The sequence below is a fragment of the Chanodichthys erythropterus genome, chromosome 1 (assembly GCF_024489055.1).
Source record: "Chanodichthys erythropterus isolate Z2021 chromosome 1, ASM2448905v1, whole genome shotgun sequence".
In the NCBI taxonomy this organism is placed as follows: Eukaryota; Metazoa; Chordata; class Actinopteri; order Cypriniformes; family Xenocyprididae; genus Chanodichthys; species Chanodichthys erythropterus.
In genome coordinates, this window is record NC_090221.1 from 3,563,098 (window position 1) to 3,585,430 (window position 22,333).

The window sequence follows — 22,333 nt, forward strand, 5'->3', positions numbered from 1 at the left end:
ATTTTCTTAAGATCATTTTAGAAATGCATCAGGTCGACACATTCCTCGGTTGCAGCACACAGAGAGGTTTACGAACTGAAATACTTACGCGGCTAACCCAGTGTTTTAGTGCGTCATGTAATGACACCGTTTAATTAACTTTCCTGGGACCACCAGCATGAAGAGAGCTCCACAGGTCAACCAACATTTCCACTGATTATGAGCATGGACGCTTAAAAGCCTCTTTTCAGCAGCTCAATTTAAAAAGCATTAGCAATCGTGCGACTTAAAGCGTGAGCTGATCTCCTTCTCCAATGTTTAACTAAAACACCTCAGAAATTTAAGGAAAAAAAGGTTTAATCTCCTCTAAAAAGGTTTAATTTCCTCTAAAATTTCCAATTAGGAAATGAAAAAATGCACTGACTCTGAATCAACGTAAAATATGTTACATTTGCTTCTCATAAACACATTTGAATTGGGATTCATTATACAAATATACTTTATTCTAAGTTTATCTGGTAGAATAATTAATATATTTGACATTTTCTTTCGTGTGACTCAAAATCACACTTAGATCAATATTTTAATGCAAAACATTGGGTAATATAATATCCGAAAATACCCTGGAAATTTAAGAAAAGTTACAAGAACACATAAATATCAGAAAAATTAAAGTCCCCCTGTAGTCAATAATTTTATCCCTTAAAACTCATCTTTGATCACCAAATCTTAATGCTTTAAAATAGCTTGAAGGTAACTCAACACCCTTGCCTCACTTATTATACGTGGATCTATGAATATGATAATTAGCCCCGCCTCCACTCACTCGCACTCACTCAGAGATCCACTTGGTCAGTGGTAAATGCTGCACACTGGTATCGCTTTTTACAGCGTCGGACGCTAATATGATTAGCCTTTTTCTTGACTACATTATCAAACAGCTAATAATGTGTTGATAATGTCACTCAATCCATGTTCCCGTTCATCATCTCAGAGTCAGACAGCTGCTTTCTAAAAATCAATATCCTTATAAACAACTTGTCAGTGGAGAAAGGCTTGTAGTTCATCATAGCTGCTATATTGATAAATCTACCCAATTTTTCATATCAACAGAAAAATATACTGGGACAACCCTGGCTTCTCTTAAGACTCCCTTGTGCGGTAAGTTAATGATATGCTAAAGCCCGCCCCCACGTTGACGTGATTGGTTATAAGGTAGTTTGTGATGTCAGAAACACCAGCGATTTCAAACCACGTTTTTAGATCGCTGCAGTTTTACCAATGCTATCTCAAAACCAATTCCTACGTATTTTTTATGAGGTGTTAGCCACCTCGTAAAATACGTACGAATTGATGTGAGATCGGGTTGGTTTTAAACATAAAATACTCAGCAATGGTGTGGACTTGGTTTGTCTTAAAACATATTAAAAACACCATATAGACATAAAAACAACATGATTTTCACCACAGGGGGACTTTAAACCTGCAAGTCTACGTTTCATTTGTTCTTTGTGGTTTCCAAAGTAAATTAATGTCACAAAAATTAAAAATAGAAATTAACATAAAAAGTAATCCTGTGCATATACAAAATCTTATGACAACCCATGTTGATGTGTCAAATGTCAGTCCAGAAGATAAACCAGAAGTGTTTCCACGAATAATACTGATGCAAATAAATCCTCTAGACTGGCTCCACAGAGTAGCCGTCTTTGGACAAAGGACACATACTGTAAGCCACCGGCATGGAGTATATTCCTACAGGTGCAAAGGGCAGCATATGTCTGCTGAAAGGGAAAGACTGTCCACACAATAGAGCTGCTGTCTGGGGTTGCGTACAGAGTGGAAACGGTAGAGTGAGGCCAGGATGCAAAATGGGTTTGCTGGTCATTTTGAGCCTCTCCAGCTCTGCCTCCTGCAGTCGCTTAGCCTTCGCTCTTCGGTTCTGGAACCAGATCTTCACTTGTGTCTCCGTCAGGCTGAGAGAGCTGGAAAATTCAGCGCGTTCTGCGATAGACAGATATTGCTTCTGACGGAACTTCCGCTCGAGGGCCAAGAGCTGAGTCGTGGTGAAGGGTGTTCTGGGTTTACGGTTCGTCTTGTGCTTCCTGAGAGTGCATGTTGCGGGACTCGCGGGTCCTGTAAAATTAGTTCATAAATTAGCTCGTAAAACAGCATGGGTTGGGCAGATGGCTAATTTGCTTTAACACAAGGGTTAATCATAAAATATATTGTGAACCAGATCATTTCTGCTGTATAGAATGCCTGAATACACTCTAAAATTATAATCAAGTTGGGTTAAATATGGACAAACTCATTAATTGGGTTTTTTGACCCAGCAGTTGGGTTAAATGTTTGCCCAACCTGCGGCAGTTTTATTTAACTCAACTTTTATTTAAAAAATTACTATATGACTATGTTTAATATATGTTACTATATGTTTAAAATGAACCCAAAATAGTTTCAAAATCAGACACATAATTACTAGAGGAAACAATGATAATCAAAAGGTGAACATTTATTAATAAGCAATGTAATAAACGTGTACACTCTAAAAAATGCTGGGTTAAATATGGACAAACCCAGGGATTGGGTTGTTTTCACCCAGCCATTTTTTTTCAACCAATTTTGGATTTTTTTTTTTTTTAGCCAGCAATATAGTAATATAGTAAAAGGCATGTTTTTGCTCACCCCCAAATAGGGGCAAATTTGTGGAGTATTTTAAGCTGAAACTCGACCAGACCAGAGACTTATATTACATCATGTGAGAGAGGGCATAATAGGTGCCATTTAACCCAACCTGCTGGGTTTGTCCATATTTAACCCAACTTGGGTTGTTTTTAACCCAGCATTTTTTAGAGTGTATTATTTAATTATGATTTATTCAACTTATTAATAAATGTTCATTTATTAAACATTTATTAAACTATTTTGGGTTCATTTTAAGCAAACAATAAAGTAATTTTTAAACAATAGTTCAGTTAAATAAAACTATACCAGCAGGTTGGGTAAAAACAGCAAAAATGCTGAGTTTGTCCATGTTTAACCCAACTTGGGATATTTTTAACCCAGGATATTTTAGAGTGTACTTAGTTTGGAAATCAGACTTTCTTGTTATGTTTGTAAATACTGTGTTTTTCTCGTTTATGTGCTTGACAGTTCTCACTACATCGATCCTTTCCCCACATTATTTATCATTTAAATGACAAAACAAACTATTTATTCTGCTAGAATCACTAAAAATCACACTGACACTAGTTGATTACAAAAAAGTTAGTTCTGAGAAAGGCTCAAGAAGATGCTACATTGCTTAATATCTAATATATAATGTCATTCAGACACTTTAACATTATAATTTAGTGTGTTTTAATCTGGTAACTTACGTGGTGATGTTGACAATCTGGGTTTATTGATCCAAGAAAAGTCCTCTTTCACAGATTCACAACGTTTGGTCGAATCCACTGAATATATCACGGATCGATCATCATTATTTATCATGCATGGCATCTGAATCAGTTCCTGTGAAGTTGATTCACTCCTTCCTTTCTTCGACATAAGGGCTTCGACGCTGAACGGGAGTCTCTGCGTCCGAACCGAAGGCTCCGGCGGAGATGACCGTGAACCGCTATCATCATCTTCATCGGAGGACACTTTACCTTTATAATGAGCTGAAATCATTCCGCGTAAAATAACTATCTATATTCCACATGGAAACTTGAGAACGAACCATTAACCTGTTCTTCGTTGCTTAACTTACATGACTAACAATAACTTGACAAAAGTTTCGAGAGTATCCAAAGTTTGAACCAATCATCGTTCAGTCAGAGGCTGCGTCTAAATCACTCAAGAGCCGCCTACTTAGCCTTTTTGGACATCCTGAGACACAAAATGAGTGTTTGTAGGGTGATTGCCTCATCAAAGGATCTGCAGTGAAGATCCTGAGCCGTTAAATGATACTCTTCCCGGATAAAGAGGTTATATTTAGACCATAATAGTGGGGAAATAAGCTAAAATTAGACTTTAAGTTTCTTCATATTACTCTCAAATCAATAATTTGTACGTTAATCAAAGCTTGTCACTTCATATAGCCTGCTGACTATTCATATAGCCACTTTTTTTTTGTTTACAGAACCATTTTAAAACGAAGTTTTAAAGGGTTAGTTCACCCAAAAATGAAATTATGTCATTATTACTCACCCTCATGTCGTTCCACATCCGTAAGACCTTCATTCATCTTCAGAACACAAATTAAGATTTTTTTGATGAAATCTAAGTTGTTGTTTTTTTATCCTCCATTGAGAGCAATTAAATTACAACATTCATTGTTCAGAAAAGAAGTAAAAACATTGTTAAAATAGTCAACGTGACTACAGTGGTTCAGCCTTAATGTTATGAAGTGACAAGAATAGTTTTCTTGCGCTAAAAAAAACAAAATAACGACTTTATTCAACAATATCTAGTGATGAGTAATTTCAAAACACTGCTTCATGAAGCTTTACGAATCTTTTGTTTCGAATCAGTGGTTCAGAGCGCGTATTAAACTGCCAAAGTCACGCCCCCCAGTGGAGAACCACTGAAATTTCGAAACACTGTGGAAGCCTCCTTTACTGAAATCACGTGACTTTGGCAGTTCGATACGCGCTCTGAATCACTGATTCGAAATAAAAGATTCGGAGCTTCATGGAGCAGTGTTTTGAAATCACCCATCACTAGATATTGTTGAATAAAGTCGTTACTTTGTTTTTTTATTTTATTTTTTAAAGGTGCCCTAGAATCAAAAATTGAATTTATATTGGCATAGTTAAATAACAAGAGTTCAGTACATTGAAATGACATACAATGAGTTTCAAACCCCATTGCTTCCTCATTCTTATATAAATCTAATTTGTTTAAAAGACTTCCGGAAAACACGCTGATCTCAATATAACACAAACTGTTACGTAACAGTCGGGATCATTAATATGTATTACCCCAATATTTGCATATGCCAGCCCATGTTCAAGGCATTAGACAAGGAAAGGCAGTATTAACATCTGGATCTGTGCACAGACTATGTAAGCAAGCAAGAATAACAGCGAAAAATGGCAGATGGAGCAACAATAACTGACATGATCCATGATAGCATGATATTTTTAGTGATATTTGTAAATTGTCTTACTAAATGTTTCATTAGCATGTCGCTAATGTACTGTTAAATGTGGTTAAAGTTACCATTGTTTATTACTGTATTCACAGAGACAAGAGCCGTCGCTATTTTCATTTTTAAACACTTGCAGTCTGTATAATTCATAAACACAACTTTATTCTTTATAAATCTCTCCAACAGTGTAGCATTAGCCACGGAGCATAGCCTCAAACTCATACAGAATCAAATGTAAACATTAAAATAAATACTTTACTCACATAATTCAAAGCATGCATACAGCATGCATGAAGAACATCTTGTAAAGATCCATTTGAGGGTTATATTAGCTGTGAGAACTTTGTAAATGCGCTGTAATATAGTCGAGAGCTCGTGTGGCAGGGAGCATGCGAATTAAAGGGGCGGCGCGCTGCCAAAATCAGTGTATAGTTAATGATGCCCCAAAATAGGCAGTTAAAAAAATTAATAAAAAAAAATCTATGGGGTATTTTGAGCTGAAACTTCACAGACACATTCAGGGGACACCTTAGACTTATATTACATCTTGTGAAAAAGCATTCTTGGGCACCTTTAAGTATTCTCATCGCTTTGTAACATTAAGGTTAAACCACTGCAGTCACGTTCATTATTTTAACGACGTCTTTACTATTTATCTGGACAATGAATGTGGTCATTTCATTGCTTTCAATGAAGGATAAAAAAAAAACTCTGGGATTTCATTCACAAATATCTTAATTTGTGTGCTAAAGATGAACGGTCTTACAGGTGTGGAACGACACGAGGGTGAGTAATAAATGACATTATTTTCATTTTTTGGTGAACTAACACTTTAATGTTTTTATTTTTCAAAAACAACAAAACATTTATCAAAACCTAAAAACAGCAACAGCAAAACCTGATAACTGATCACATTTGTGACATACATTCAGAGGGGACCAAATGTTTCAGGCTAGCATGTAAATTACAGTAATTATATTGTTGTTGCTATTAACACCTTGTAATTAGGCTCCTGGAATCCGGTTCTTTTTTACCAGGATTTAAACGTAATACCGGAAAATTGCTACCCTCTCAAGGTGTATGGCGCCCACTCATATAGCCCGAGTCTGTCACTTTAAAGGCTATGAACTCTACTCTGTTTCATCAGAGTTTCATCACACTGACAAAGTAAAAATGATGGGACAGCTTTTCTAAGAAACTAAACGTGCATTTAATGTTAGGATATTTGCATAAATCAGGCTTGTCAGTGATGTTTGTGCAAGAAATCGAAACAAACGCAATGCAAAACTTAACATGCAACTCCCTTTTTCCCACTGCAGAATTTACATTGCACTGTGGTAATTATTTGATTCCTAGAGAATGCAGAAGTACAAGTCAGTCCTGTCAAAACTAACACTTAAGTGTCTCCACCAAGTCTGGGCTCCTGCACCATTATTACAGCTCTCCAGAGGAGTCATACTCTGTAATCGTGACAGGTTTAATTCTGTGGCAAAGGCCTTGGCTTATGGCTTCATTAAGCTTTATGAATCACTGTGTTCGCATCACTTGCGTTCTATACTTAAATGCTATGGGAATCATTTTAGCAATTCACCTTTACATATTCCCCTCTGTAATAGCAGTGATTAGGTGCACTCCTGGGGTTAAAAGTCAGGCTAATTTGTGTTTGTCTTTAAAGTTGTGTAGAATGTTAAACTAGAGAATTAAGTGGAAGAAACAAATGTCATTAAGACTATAGCAGGAACAGCATATTGTGCTCATTAGTGGAAAAAGAGAAAACGTCAGGAAGTTAATTCCTGCCAATTCTGTCACATAATATGCAATACAAACTCTATGTACAGGGTCAACACTGGAGGGAATTGAACAGATAGTCCTTGACAAGGATTTGGCTGCTGTGGCCTGTGGCGCTGTAAGGCAGATTGTTATTCAGCATGGGCCAAAAGGAATGGCTGTTTCAGAATTGGATTGGAAAAACTGTTCAGAAGATATTGTGTGATTACGATTTGATTAAAGTGGAAGACCTAATTAAGTCGAGACACATTTTTCCTGTAAAAAAGGAAATTGAAAAGAACATGGAGTCAATAAGATTTGACATGAACTGACACAGCTACATGTTTTTAATTTGAAAGCAATGCTCAAACAATTTGGGCTTCATTACATTTGTATATAAACATGAACTAAAGACCGAACCAAGACAAAACTGAAATGCCAAATAAATGTTAAATACAACACACATTTAAACGTCTAGTGCTTGCACTGCTCGCAGCATATTTACTTTTTCAATTGTATGTCCCAAATTGCTTTTTGAGGGTCAGTGATAAAATGATAAATGATAAAACCGTAAACAACTCAAACTTCTAATTAGCAGAAATGAAGAGTAAAAAATCATGCACAGGATAATTGGACATACTATAATCACTTTTCCCATCAGGTTTATTGCTTGCTTTGGTGCGTAATTCAACAACGGATCCCCGAATGACACTGCGCCGGCAGAGAGAACGACACAATTCGAACTGCAGTTACATTATTTTAAGTACTAAAGTTCAGCTGGATTTAGAAAATATTGTAATTTCATACCCATAAAGGTTAAAGGAATCAGTTTTCTTAGAAACACTTTGAACAAACGTCAGGCATATAGTTCATCACAGCATCGTAATATACACCACACCTGCTAAACCTACCTGATTTTTCATATTAATAAAAATAAAAATATACCGGGATATCTCAGAGCGGTCAGTTAATGATATGCTAAAGCCCGCCCCCACGCTGATGTGATTGGTTACAAGGTAGTTTATGATGTCAGAAACACCAGCGATTTCAAACCACATTTTTGAAACTCTTTAGATCACTGCAGTTTTTCTTGGTTTGTCTTAAAGCATATTAAAAAACACCACACAGACATAAACAACATTATTACGCAGCTCTGTGGAATATTTGATTCTGACTGGTTAATCGCGCCATCCAGCGGTATGTTATTCCCCGAAAACAACCGCTAAAATCAGATAACACAGGCTCATGTCAAGTCTGCAGCGCTTGCTAACATTTTTTCCTTGTGAAAGTTTAGCGTTTGGTGCGCTAATAAAATATTAAACTCAGTCAAATCAATATTTTGTGAACAGTTATTTAATTATGTCATCCGGTATCGCTCTCTCATTTTGGGACTATTTTGTTCACTGTAATGGATTATAAGATAACAAACAGGTACAATCAGTTTAATCTCAGATCAATATCTCTTATGCCCATAATTATTTATGTGGCGAAATGTCATGTAATATGTGGTATGACTGTACCGTATCTCTTAAACGTCCCTCAAGTTTTAACTTGCCACGCTAGCAACTGCTCTCTCCGCGGAAACTTTGCGTTTAAAGAGCTAATAAAATATTTTGACTCAGGTCAATAGTTCATGTACAATTGTGGCAAGCAGCCGTGTAATAAGCGGGATAATGAACATTCAGCCGATTGTTATCACAGAATAAACCTTGAGAGGGAAATCAGGTTTTGCATCAGCCTGAAGGGCTTTTACTTACTTAAAAGGTTAGTTCACCCAAAAATGAAAATTCTGTCATTAATTATACTTACCCTTATGCCGCACCCATAAGACCTTCGCGCATCTTCAGAACACAAATTATGTTTCAGTTGAAATCCGATGGCTCAGTGAGGCCTCCATAGGGAGCAACGACATTTCCTCTCTCAAGATCCATAAAGGTACTAAAAACATATTTAAATCAGTTCATGTGAGTACAGTGGTTCGATATTAATATTATAAAGCCACGAGAATATTTTTGGTGTGCCAAAAACAACAAAATAACGACTTATATAGTGATGGCCGATTTCAAAACACTGCTTCAGGAAGCATCGGAGTGTTAAGGCAGGAACACACCAAGCCGACGGTTGGCCGTTGGGCAGTTTTTCTTCGTCGGCCGACTAAGTTTCAGCTGAAGTTGGTTCTTGTCGACTTTGTTTCGGCCGATTCGACATGTTGAATCGCCGTTGGACCTCGTCGGGCCATATTCTGATTGGTTGTTCAGCTACTGGCCCCTGCTGTTTCGGAAAGGCATTTCATATCGCGCAGAACTGATGTGCTGCTTGGCCGTAGGCTGTTTAGCGTCGGTTTGGTGTGGCAGGGCAACTTTGGACACAGACGCTGCCGACGTGAATCTATTTCGTCGCCACTAGTTCGTCGGCGTCGGCTTGGTGTGTTCTGGCCTTTATGAATCAGTGTATCGAATCAGCTGTTCGGAGCGCCAAAGTTCATCCGTTGGACACGTGATCTGAATCATGATTCAATACACTGATTCATTTGTGCTCTGATGCTTCCTGAAGCAGTGTTTTGAAATCGGCCATCACTAAATAAGTCGTTATTTTGTTTTTTTGGCGCACCAAAAATATTCTCGTCGCTTTATAATATTAATATTGAATGACTGTACTCACATGAACTGATTTAAATATGTTTTTAGTACCGTTATGGATCTTGAGAGAGGAAATGTCATTGCTGGCTATGGAGGCCTCACTGAGCCATCGGATTTCAACTAAAATATCTTAATTTGCCTTATGAAGATGAATGAAGGTCTTATGGGTGTGGAATGAGGGTGAGTAATAAATGACAGAATTTTCATTTTTGGGTGAACTAACCTTTTAAAAACTTTAAAGGGTTAGTTCACCCAAAAATTAAAATAATGTCATTAATTACTCACCCTCATGCCGTTCCACACCCGTAAGACCTTCATTCATCTTCAGAACACAAATTAAGATATTTTTGATGAAAACCAATGGCTCAGCGAGGCCTCCATAGGGAGCAATGACACTTCCTCTGTCAAGATCCATATACTAAAAACATATTTAAATCAGTTCATGTGAGTACAGTGGTTCTACCTTAATATTATAAAGCGGCGAGAATATTTTTTGTGCGCCAAAAAAAACATATAACGTCTTTTTAACAATATCTAGTGATGGCCGATTTCAAAACACTGCTTCAGAGCATTATGAATGTTTTGAGTCGAATCAGTGATTCGGATCATGTATCAAACCGCCAAACTTCAATCTTCTGATTTGATTCGTAAAGCTTCAAAAAGCAGTTATGAAATCGAACATCACTAGATATTGTTAAAAAGTCGTTATTTTGTTTTTTTGGTGCACAAAAAAAATATATTCTCATCGTTTTATAATATTAATATTGAACCACTGTGCTCACATGAACTGATTTAAATATGTTTTTAGTACATTAATGGATCTTGAGAGAGGAAATGACATTGCTGGCTATGGAGGCCTCATTGAGCCATCGGATTTCAACTAAAATATCTTAATTTGTGTTCTGAAGATGAACGAAGGCCTTACGGGTGTAGAACAACATGAGGGTGAGTAATTAATGACATTATTTTCATTTTTGGGTGAACTAACCCTTTAAGGATATTTTTGTACCAGACTGCTTAAAATAGATTGAACATAATTTGCTCATTTGCATTTATTTAGCCTCCACAAATTACCATTTCTTAAATAAATAAATAATCCTAAAAAGTCAAGAAGTTAAAATTGCATCATTCATTGTGAAATTCTTTAAATAAACAAAATTAAAGATTTCAATTTTGACCTTGTAACAATTTCGCTGTTCAGTGCCTTTAAACAGTCCATTTCTTCCCATGAAATGTAAGCACACCATTATGTACAATTCATGTCCCTAGAGATGGAGTGTTTGATGCAGCAGACAACCCCACTTTTCGGGTTGAGCTGCACTACGGGAACATTCAGTTCATAAATGCAGCATCAAACCTGACCCCATTTTTCTGATTATAGAAAAAAGCCCACCAGATGAGGCTCTTCACGTGGCAAGAATGACTTTCAGCACAATTGCACGCGGAAAGCATTTCGTTTGATAGCTCTTTCCATTAGACCCCATACAGTGAAATATGTAGTGCGGTCAAGAAGGAAACCACTATACTGTGACTGCAACTGCTGTTGAGTGTGAGTTCACATATAATAGACACGTGCGCAGTGAGTCGAATGTTTCTGACACAGCTGAACGGGCTGTCTGTGTCCCACTTGGCTTTATGTATCCAGGTTCTTATTACTCCCTCATCAGCGGTTGCACAGTGTAAAGTGCTTTAAGGCTTCTTCCTGACACCATTATATTGCCTCAAGGCAATATGCAATTATACCTGTGCTAGCAGTTAAGATGACAAAATCATTTCTGTGAAAAGTAAGATGTGATTTTGATAAGTTTAACAAGAATCTTTTTGGTGTGGCTTCTGAGTATCAATTTTTTCTCAGCTGTCACATGAGGAACTGCACTCTGCGGTTGCTTCAACCAAGGACTTTTTTTACAGCATGTTTTATAATTCAAGAGGTAAAGGACATTTTATTGCTCTCTGTCACATTGTGAATTAAAAGCCATAAAGCATTGGTTAATGAGATTGCCATCAGCCAGGGTCAGTGGTTCACATCTTTTATATGAAGCCTTATTGTCTGTTCTCTGTCTTAAATTGTAGTTGTATATCATTCACAATCAGGAATTTGATCACTGTTGGCCTCACCAAATAAAGGATAAGACCACATCCCATGAGCTACAACATGCGTTTCTCAGGTTGTGCTGAATCAGTGCAATACTTTACAGCTATACACTCTGTATTGGTGGTATTAACAGTGTTCGAGCAGCAGCTACAAAGTGCCTATGCTTTCACAATATCTCCTCCCATGTGCGTCAAACAAAGAGCCTACTAATTCCAGCTATTCAATGGGTGATATTTCATTCATTATGGATGCTGTCGTTAAAAGGAATAAGCTGTGAGGCAAAGGATGTGCAAATGTAACGAGTAGCATAAGGTGTGTGTGGCGGTGTAAATTGTCTTTTTTGTGCTGCTCTGTGTGCATTCAACCATATCAAGCCTGTGCAAAGTTGAGAACCGAAGACAGAGAAGTAAAGAGATTTTATCTGTCTGCTGGAGCTCGTTATAACATAATGTGTCATTAAACACAATATATTAAAATGGAATGCCAAAGAAGTGACAAAAAGAAGATAAATATAGCTTTATGGTGATTCAGATGGGAGAAAAGAAAATACAGCGAAAACAAAATGAAAAACTACTGTATTGAAGTGCAATGAGCCCTCTGAAGATAAACTCAAATCAGGGGTTTTAACCCAACCGCTCTAAAAAATGCTGGGTTAAAAATAACACAAGTTGGGTTGGAAATGGACAAACCCAGCGATTGGGTTGTTTTACCCAGCGGTTGGGTTAAATGGGTTTTTATTTAGCTATTGTTTTAAAATTACTGTATGGCTGGCTTAAAATGAACCCAAAATATGTTGGAAATTAGAAATCAGACACATAATTACTAGAGGCAACAATAATAATCAAAAGGTGAACATTTATTAATAAGCAATTTAATAAATGTTTATTGATTCATTAAACTTGTTAATACACTCTAAAAAATGCTGGGTTAAAAACAACCCAAGTTGGGTTGAAAATGGACAAACCCAGCGATTGGGTTGTTTTAACTCAACTGTTGGGTTAAATGTTTGCCCAACCTGCTGGGTAGTTTTATTTAACCCAACTATTGTTTATAAATGACTGGCTGACATAAAATAAATCTTAAAATGTTAATTTATTAAACATATTAATAAATGTTAATTTTCAAGATATTTTGGGTGCATTTAAAGCAAGCAATACTGTAATTTTTAAACAATAGTTGAGTTAAGTAAAACTAGCCAGCAGGTTGGGCAAACATTCAACCCAACTGCTGGGTTAAAACAACTTAATCGCTTGGGTTGTTTTTAACCCAGCATTTTTTAGAGTGTAAATGTTCATTTATTAAACATACAGATACATGTTAATTTCCAACATACTTTGGGTTCATTTTAAGCAAGCAATATGGGTACACTCTAAAAAAATGCTGGGTTAAAAACAACCCAAGTTGGGTTGAAAGTAGAGTTGAAAGTTGCTGCCTCTAGTAATTATGTTTCTGATTTTTAATTTCCAACCTATTTTGGATTCATTTTAAGTCAGCCATATAGTCATTTTAAAACAATAGTTGGGTTAAACGAAACTGGCAATATTTAACCCAACTGCTGGGTTAAAACAACCCAATCGCTGGGATTGTCCATTTTCAACCCAGCATTTTTTACAGTATAGACATAAAAATAAAAGAGAGAAAAATTAAACCGAACAAATTGTATGTGTGAAACAGTTGTAATTGTCATTCAGCATTTGGAAATTGTGTATATTGATGCAGTGTGGTCCAACATTACTGTCATCTTTTGAGAGATAATTTGTGTTTTCCCTGTTTATCCGCACATCATTACAAAAATTACTTTAAGCAACCCCTGCTTGTGGCTAAGGACTCATAACAGTGCTAAAGAGAGGGTGTGGCTCCACTTGTTTAGCATGTTTCAACACATGAACCAAAATGAGCCTGGTGGTGAAAATAATTACAGCTTAATTCAGTGTTGGAATCCATATCAAATGTTAAAGGCCCGAAAGTCACGCAGTCATACAAGTGCAGTGCATTGTTCTTGGCTTAACACTTTATTCCACTTTATGACATATTCCTGTCAATTTATTGCTGATTCATCGTGAGATATTTGATTTCAAGAACCAGGTTTTAAAGGACATATAATCTATTGTGAAATACATGTTTAGCTGGTTATTGTTAGAGATCTAAACATCCCTGAGCAACTATTCCTTTTCTTACCTGAGTTCTATAATTTATCCTAATCTACAACAAACATTTACAGAAGTTGCATTTAACCGGCATTTAATCTTAGAGATCTACCACTGCCATTTAGCTGATGCTCAAGGAAAACACATAATCATCACAGGCGCCCTGGAGAGGGAAATAAACTATAAGCATCATTGTCTGTAATCAAGCCTTGGGTTTATTGCCTCATTATACAGACTTGACTTGACAACATGATTAATATATCTCAATTTAAAGACAAGTTTTTGACAATAGCTTCTCTATTTGATGACTTCTGCCACAAACCCACAACCTGCCTAAGCAAGATTTTGAGCTCATTCTGCACTGGAAATTTAATGCAATTTTATTGTGGGTAAAGTGGGTAAAACATTTGCTGCCAATTGTTTTCACTAAATTAAATTAAATGTCTCCAATAACTTTTCTTGCTGCTTTTAGCCTCCAGAATAGGTACAATTATGAGCTTTTCTTTCTTTCTTTTTACAAACGACTTGACGTGCAAAAACAAATAAAATAAATGCTGTCACTATAAAGTTTAACAAATGTTCACACTACAGCTGAGAAGGAAACAAAACAGGAACGGTGTCATTTAAGTCATTTAATGTTAATTTATCAAACAACATAGGTTTATTACTTTACTGGCATGAATTAACACTTTAACAAAAAACACAAAGGAAGGCCATTCTCTTTGTGAATATCAATAAATAACAAAACAACAACTAGTAAATACAATTAAAAAGTAAAGCATGGAAGATGGAGCCTCTGCAGTTTATAGCTGCTCTTAGTTTTGGAAATATCACCATCTAGTGGTCATTCTGTAAGTCATACTTTTTCCATTTTTGTACTGAGAATTTAGATTTTAAACTCATATATGGAACTTACTAGGCAATATAACTGTTTGTGAACAATCATATTAAAAGGTGCACAAATAAAAGCTAATCCTATTGCCCTATAAATGACTTTGCCATGTGAACAGCATTCTTTTCCTCTTTAAAATTCACTGCAAGTGGTACCACCTGAAATTAAAACAATAACAAGATAAAAATCAGTTGTAAATCATACTCGACACTCAAGAATGTTGACTTCTTCAGCAGACATGAAGGTCTTGTATATTTAGAGGATTTTAGAAGCCAGCAGGCTGTTTCAAATGGCATTCAAATGGTTAGTTCACCCAAAAATTTAAATTTTGTCATTCATTACTCACCCTCGTATTGTTCCACATCCATAGGACCTTTGTTCATCTTCAGAACACAAATGAAGATCTTTTTGATGAAGTCTGAGAGGTTTCTCTCCCTCCATTGAGATCCAACGCAACTACCACTCCAAGGTCCAGAAAAGTAGGAAAAATACATCATTAAAGTACTTAATGTGACTCCAGTGGCTTAAACTCAGTTTTATGAAGCGATGCGAGTGCTTTGTTTGCACAAAAAAAACATAATTTACCACTTTACTCACAAAAAAATTGATCTGCATTCACGAGAGCACGAGATGCATGCGTGTTGTGTTCAGATTCGCACGTCAACAACGCACATGCGCGAGTGTTCACGAGAGCATCATGACGCATAAGTTTTGTTTTGTGTTCAGATTCGCACAACGCACATGCGCGAGTGTTCACGAGAGCATCATGACGCATAAGTTTTGTTTTGTGTTCAGATTCGCACAACGCACATGCGCGAGTGTTCACGAGAGCATCATGACGCATAAGTTTTGTTTTGTGTTCAGATTCGCACAACGCACATGCGCGTGTGTTCACGAGAGCATCATGACGCATAAGTTTTGTTTTGTGTTCAGATTCGCACAACGCACATGCGCGTGTGTTCACGAGAGCATCATGACGCATGAGTTTTGTTTTGTGTTCAGATTCGCACAACGCACATGCGCGAGTGTTCACAAGAGCATCACGAAGCATGCATTTTGTGTTCAAACTCACGTCAACTCAACGCACATGCGCAAGTGTTCACTAGCATCACAACATGTATTTTGCGTTCAAACTTGCGCGTCAACTCAACGCACATGCGAGTGTTCACGAGAGCATCATGACGCATGAGTTTTGTTTTGTGTTCAGACTCGAGTGTCAACTCAACGCACATGCACGTGTTCACAAGAGCATCACGAAGCATGCATTTTGTGTTCAAACTCGCATGTCAACTCAACGCACATGCGCAAGTGTTCATGAGTATCACAACATGCATTTTGCGTTCAGACTTGCACGTCAACTCAACGCACATGCGCAAGTGTTCACGAGTATCACAACATGCATTTTGCGTTCAGACTTGCACGTCAACTCAACGCACATGCGCGAGTGTTCACGAGAGCATCACGACGCATGCGTGTTGTGTTCAGACTCGAGTGTCAACTCAACGCAAAATCACGAGTGTTCAAGAGAGCATCACAACGCATGCATTTTTTGTTCAAACTCGCGCATGAACTCAACACAAAAGCGCGAGTGTTCACGAGATCACAACGCATGCGTGTTGTGTTCAGACGAGCGTCAACTCAATGCAAAATCACGAGTGTTCACGAGAGCATCACAACGCATGCGTTTTTGTTCAAACTCGCGTCAACACAACGCACATGCGCAAATGTTCACAAAAGCATCACGTCGCATGTGTTTTGTGTTCAGACTCGAGTGTCAACTCAACGCACATGTACGAATGTTCACAAGAGCTTCACAACACATGCGGTTTGTGCTCAGACTCGCGCATCAACTCAACGCACATGCGGGAGTGTTCACAAGAGCTTCACAACACATGCGTTTTGTGTTCAGACTCGAGTGTCAACTCAACGCACATGCATGAGTGTTCACAAGAGCTTCACAACGCATGCGTTTTGCAAAAGTAACTCAAAGCAAAAGTGTGAGTGTTCACGAGAACATCACAACGCAAGCGTTTTTGTTCAAACTCGCGCTTCAACACAACGCAAATGTGCGAATGTTCACAAGTGCATCACGACGCATGCATTTTGTGTTCATGCGAGAGCTGACATTGTTGCGTGAACACACCTTGGATAATATTTTGTAAATAAAGTGGTAAATTATGTTTTTTTTTTTTTTTGCACAAACAAAGCACTCACGTCGTTTCATAAAATTGAGTTTAAGCCACTGGAGTCACATGGCATACTTTAATGATGTCTTTACTACCTTTCTGGATTTTGGAGTGGTAGTTGCCTCGGATCTCCATGGAGGGACAGAAACCTCTGATACTTTATCAAAAAGATCTTAATTTGTGTTCCGAAGATAAATAAAGGTCCTACAGATGTGGAATGACATGAAGGTGAGTAATAAATGACAGAATTTTCATTTTTGGATGAACTAACCCTTTAAGTAAAAAATTCTGTCATCATTAATTCTCCCTAATGTTCATACATAATTTCAGTTTTAGACTAAAGAAGGCTTATATAGCCAAGTGCAGTCACAGAGTCATAGACTTTTATTTTTGTTCTTTTTGGAGCTTGATACACGTGGTCAGTATGAACTAAAAACTTTTGTCTTTCATGAAAAAAAAAAAATTATATTTCAGTGTGGAGCATCATGAGGGTGAGTAAACAGTGACAGAACTTTCTGTTTTGGGGAGAACTGTCCCTTTAACTGCAGACAATGGTCAAACCTCATTTGCTTTGACTCAGCTGCCTCAAGGTGAGTAACCGCTCTCTGATGACCCTGTTCTCCTCTACCATTTTCTTGATTGTCCTCAATACATCCTGTTTTGTTTGGGACTGACGTGGAAAAACAACACAGGTCATGATAATGAAAATAAAATGGTAAAAAATAAAAAAAACAATACCAAACCCACCATTTTCTCAGCTTGAGCATCTCTTTGTGGGAATCCAAAGGTATCAGATGAGGGCCCTATACACACACAAACAGAGAAATGCAATTGCATTCATTCTGATGAACACAACTGAGTCTTATATGAAGACTTGTGCGTTTTATATGACTGTATAAGAGGTTGTGCTCCGCGCGCACCTCTATGAGCGTCACGTTCGGCGCGCTGTATTTTCCCGCCTTCGGATGCCCTCAGATTAACCGTAGATTTCTGCGAGGTCCTCATATTCGAGTAAAACCTCAAAAGATGGTTTGTTTTCATCTTTTTTAAAAAACGCGGTGTTATTTCTGGACTTTTGGTGAAGAGCAAGGGTGAGGGAGTCGCCTCAGTTAGCCTGCTCATATTCCTACTCAGTTTGTGTTTGTTATTTTCCCCGGTAAAGTTACACCATGATGTCTTGTCCGTTTGGGACGTCTGAGAGCTGAAGCTCGGTGTGTAGAGTAATTTACGGTAAGTTGCCATTGTTAACGACGACACCACACGTTACGAACTAAAAGGTTAGGCTATTTAAAAAAATTGTTTTTTACTCTTGTGAAACTTAAACTATTCAAAAATATTAGCCTACCACCAGAAGAGCTTATAAACGGTCACTTCACGTTTGAAATTGAGGCGCGCACTGTACGCAGAAATAACCCGATTCCCTTAAAGGAACAGTACATAATAACGAGTTCGTTGTCCCCCTGTAATTAGTCAATAATTTTATCCATTAAAACTTATCTTTGATCACAAAAATGACACATTTAAACATTTTTTCCATTGAAAAAAAATTCTTAATGCCATAAAATAGCTTTAATGTAACTCTACACCAGGGTTGCCAGGTTTTCACAACAAAACCCACCCAATTGACCCTTCGCAAAGACCCGCCCCCTTAAAGGGCCGGTCACACTGCACTTTTCGTTCCATTGACTTCCATTCAAACGCATGCGAATGCGTCAGACCGGAAAGGCAAGCTTGTGCGAAAAATTTAGCATTTCGCTGCGTTCCAAAGTTCAAGTTTGGTGAACTCTGACCTGCGAATTCGCATCACGTGAAGACGTGCGACCAGTAGAAGATCGATTTGTCACGGCATGACCTCTTGGCTAAATTAAAAGAATTATATTTTTGCAGTAAAGTCGAGTAGGTTCTGTATTTTTACATTTTAAATGTATTACTTTAAGTTATGTGTTGAATTCATGTTTATAAAAAAGACGCTGTAGACTGCGACGTCATATCACGACCGTTACAGCATCCGAAAAAAATGTGCACGTTCAAAGTCTAGTGTGACCGCATTCTAAGGCCCTGGTACACTTCAAACGAAATCGAAGAACGAACTGATCTGATGTCATTTCGAACAAAATCAGGCCAAAACGAAGTTCATTTTGTGTTCTTTTTGGAAGTTCGAAATGGCATGCCAAAGCGAACTTTCAGGAATCATGTGAGTTTTTTATTATTTTTATTTATGGTTAGTTTAATGAACACGGTTAACTATGGAAAATCAGATCTATATTTATTGCAAAAAGCTACCATCAATACTAAAGCTGACACGGAGGTATGTATAATTACAAACTAAAGTCACTATGACTGTTATCTATTTCTAAAGTAAGCTACATAAATGTATGTGACACTTTTCTGCGACGGCTCTCTGATGCGATTCGTCAGTGTCAGAATTCCTCGCTTCATTTCGTTCACTCCTTGTTTAGTGCACTTAACCATAGACATTATGCACTTAACTGCCATGCATTATGTAGGCTATGGATTCAAGAATCAGTAAACAAATGAGCGATTCTGGACACAGCAACAGAGTCGACACCGAGAGTTGATTCTTGTGCTGGAGTCGACCCCGACCCCGTTTTGGAGTCGACTGACAACACGTCGACAGACAAGACAGAGCAGATTATGATATTAAACAAAGTCCCATCTTTCAAATTATGTATTTTTTAAAGAAATTCGAACAATAAAAAACGTTTTGTCGCTCTTTAATGTGTCGTGACCATGGTTGTGACAGATTGCTGTATCGCCTCAGCTCAAGAGGCTCGTAAACCGATCATCTCTTCCTACTAGTTAATTTATAGCATCAAATAAACATGAATGAACATCAGAAGGAATGTTGTTTCAAAAGCGCAAAGATGTCAGTACACACCATTTTTAAAGTTCAAGTCCACCGAGGTTAATCTTCTAACTCCTGCTGCTTTGTTGGACAAAATGGCGGATTCAGTGTTCTGATTGGTTAGATCGCTTGTCAATCAAACTCCCAGCAAAACATCAATTGCTCCTCAAAACTAGCCCAATCACATTTCAGGGCATGCCACGGCAAGTGTTAAAGTAGCCCAAAACCGTGGACTTGGCAACACTGCTCTACACCCTTGCTTCATTTATTATACGCGGATCTATGATATGCTAATTAGCTCCGCCTCCACTCACTAGCATGAGCTCAGAGATCCACTCGGTCAACTGAGGTAAACACTGCACAATGGTGTGGCATTTTACAATGTCTTACATATGACAATAATTAATATGATTAGCCTTTTGCTTGACTACATTATCAATGTAAGTGATAATGTAAGTAATATATATAGTTCATCATAACATTGTAATTTACATAATTATCTATCCAATTTTTTACATCAACAGAAAAATATCCCCACATAGACATATAAACAGCACTGAAAACTTGAATTTACCACAGGGGGACTTTAATTATTTTTTTCACCCTCATGTTTCTTTTTCTCAACCCGTATGACTTTATTTAATTTGCTTCATATAGCCTATAGCAATGACAACGAAACACAAACACATCAATTATATTCTTTCTAACTGACCTCAAAAGTTAGACTTTGTCTAAGATATAAATGTATGAAATGCCAAAATAGTCAAAAGTTTTTTTAAATTTATCATTATCATAATAGCAAGATGAGGAGCCACTGGTGTAAAATCCATTTTAAAAAATATATTTTTAATTTTGATAAATATATTTATAGCAAAATTCAATTACCACACAACAAGAGGACTTCCATTTCTAAACCACAATTTTGTGTGGTATTGATTGTACTATACTACCGCCAGAGGGTGCTGTGTATGCCTCTGCAGTAATCGTGTGTAAGTGACCTCTAGATCAGAGTGCCTGTATTAAGGTACCATGGTCAAATGCTATACTGTTGCACTAGATGACTCTCAGATACTAATATGCATTGCATTGCAGCATGAGAGGCTCTAAGTGATGCAACTGAATAGACAATTTAGATGTACGTATATCATGAGGCCAGCTCCATTAAAACACCTTCAAGCTGTAATAAAAACAGTAATCAATCTTAGTAATTCCAGAATAACCAAGGCCTCACCCTGATGTCCTCCTTGTAATCATAATACTGTCTTTTAGGCAGCATGCGCTGTATCAGACAAGCTAAAAATAGATTTGACCCCATTCGCAGTCAGTGTGCCAGAAGCTTACATGCATTTCCTATTGCGCTGTGTTAAAAGACGATGCCTAACACTTTGATTTTATGTAGGTTGAGTTCAAATAAACACAACATGAATTACAGATCCAAAGGATTCATCTTTAACTTTCATGGTTAAGACAAAGACCCCCAGCATTTCCTGCAATCAAGTTTATTCATTCAACATTTCACATTACAAATACTTGAAGCATTCTGTTATAAATATTTAACCGCAAATAATCAAGACTCGACTACCAAAGCACATGTATGACTAAATGATATTTTTCTTTACATAAACTCCATATGGATGTAAAATATAAAAATTAAAACTTTTAAATGACATAGCAAAAAAATTGTTCCTCTTATAAAAATCTATTGATAAATACACCTTCCCATACAGTTATAAACTATGTCAATTTAAATAAGCAGTTACATAGAGAATTTTCTGATATTTTTTTTCTTATCCTTCTGTAGACATGAAGCACAATATAGTGATTATTAAAACTAGAAAATCTAATAAGTGTACTGATCAAAAACTATAATCAAAATGACAATTATTACATTCCAATTAAAAATATATCAGTAAATGGTTGAAACATTATTCACTTAATATTTACATTGTAATCACAGTAGCATGAACTCAAGTAGGAAAATATGTGAATACATAAAAGTAAAAACACCTATAATTTCAGTGGTATTTTTTTTTTACTGTATAAAGGTTATAATGGCTGAAGGAGAGTTTGTGAGGTGAGACATGTTGAAAGTAATGGATTTGCACATACGTGGTTATATTAGAAGGTCTCTGGGAAAGAAGTATTGCACAGATCTCACTGTCAATATTTTGAAAGTGTATTCAAGTAAACCCTGAATCAATATATGACTAAATCATCCTCTTCTTTTTGTCAACTAGTAAACACAGTAAAGTGGGGTATGCACGGTTCGTGCATGGGTAAGGTACATAACTCAAAATGTTGAAAAAGGGTTGAAACAAAACTACTATTAAAGCAAGTGAAAATAATTAAACCTTATTAATTTAGCTCATGCGTACCTAATGAATAAATTAACCTTGTTGCCTCTCAGAATTATACATAACAGTAAACATTGATATTTCAATATGGAACATTCATCATTGTGATACAAGGTGCATCCTAACGTTACTCTAATTTACATTGTTAATTATTTTATTTTCTACAGCCAATAATGAGGGAGGTATCATCATTCTCATAACTGATAGAGGGTAGGTACTGGATAGGTATATATTTCTACATGTACCACACATTTTAAGGAATTTGTGTCAT

At 36.9% G+C, this 22,333-nt stretch overlaps 2 protein-coding genes across 2 annotated transcripts; both read right to left on the reverse strand.

Moving 5' to 3' along the window:
- Positions 1–1,610: 1,610 nt before the first annotated feature.
- msx2a (muscle segment homeobox 2a) lies at positions 1,611–3,717 on the reverse strand. Its single transcript, XM_067366067.1, has 2 exons — positions 3,360–3,717; positions 1,611–2,115 (listed from the first exon to the last, which is right to left on the reverse strand). The coding sequence occupies exons 1-2, from the start codon at positions 3,652–3,654 to the stop codon at positions 1,661–1,663; spliced, it is 750 nt and encodes a 249-aa protein (XP_067222168.1). The 5' UTR covers positions 3,655–3,717; the 3' UTR covers positions 1,611–1,660.
- A 13,687-nt stretch (positions 3,718–17,404) lies between these two features.
- Positions 17,405–18,084, reverse strand: si:ch211-277c7.7 (uncharacterized protein LOC100538111 homolog). The gene is made up of 3 exons (XM_067382976.1): positions 17,763–18,084; positions 17,590–17,645; positions 17,405–17,512 (listed from the first exon to the last, which is right to left on the reverse strand). Exons 1-3 carry the CDS (start codon positions 18,082–18,084, stop codon positions 17,405–17,407), a joined length of 486 nt encoding a protein of 161 aa, XP_067239077.1.
- Between the last annotated feature and the right edge of the window lie 4,249 nt (positions 18,085–22,333).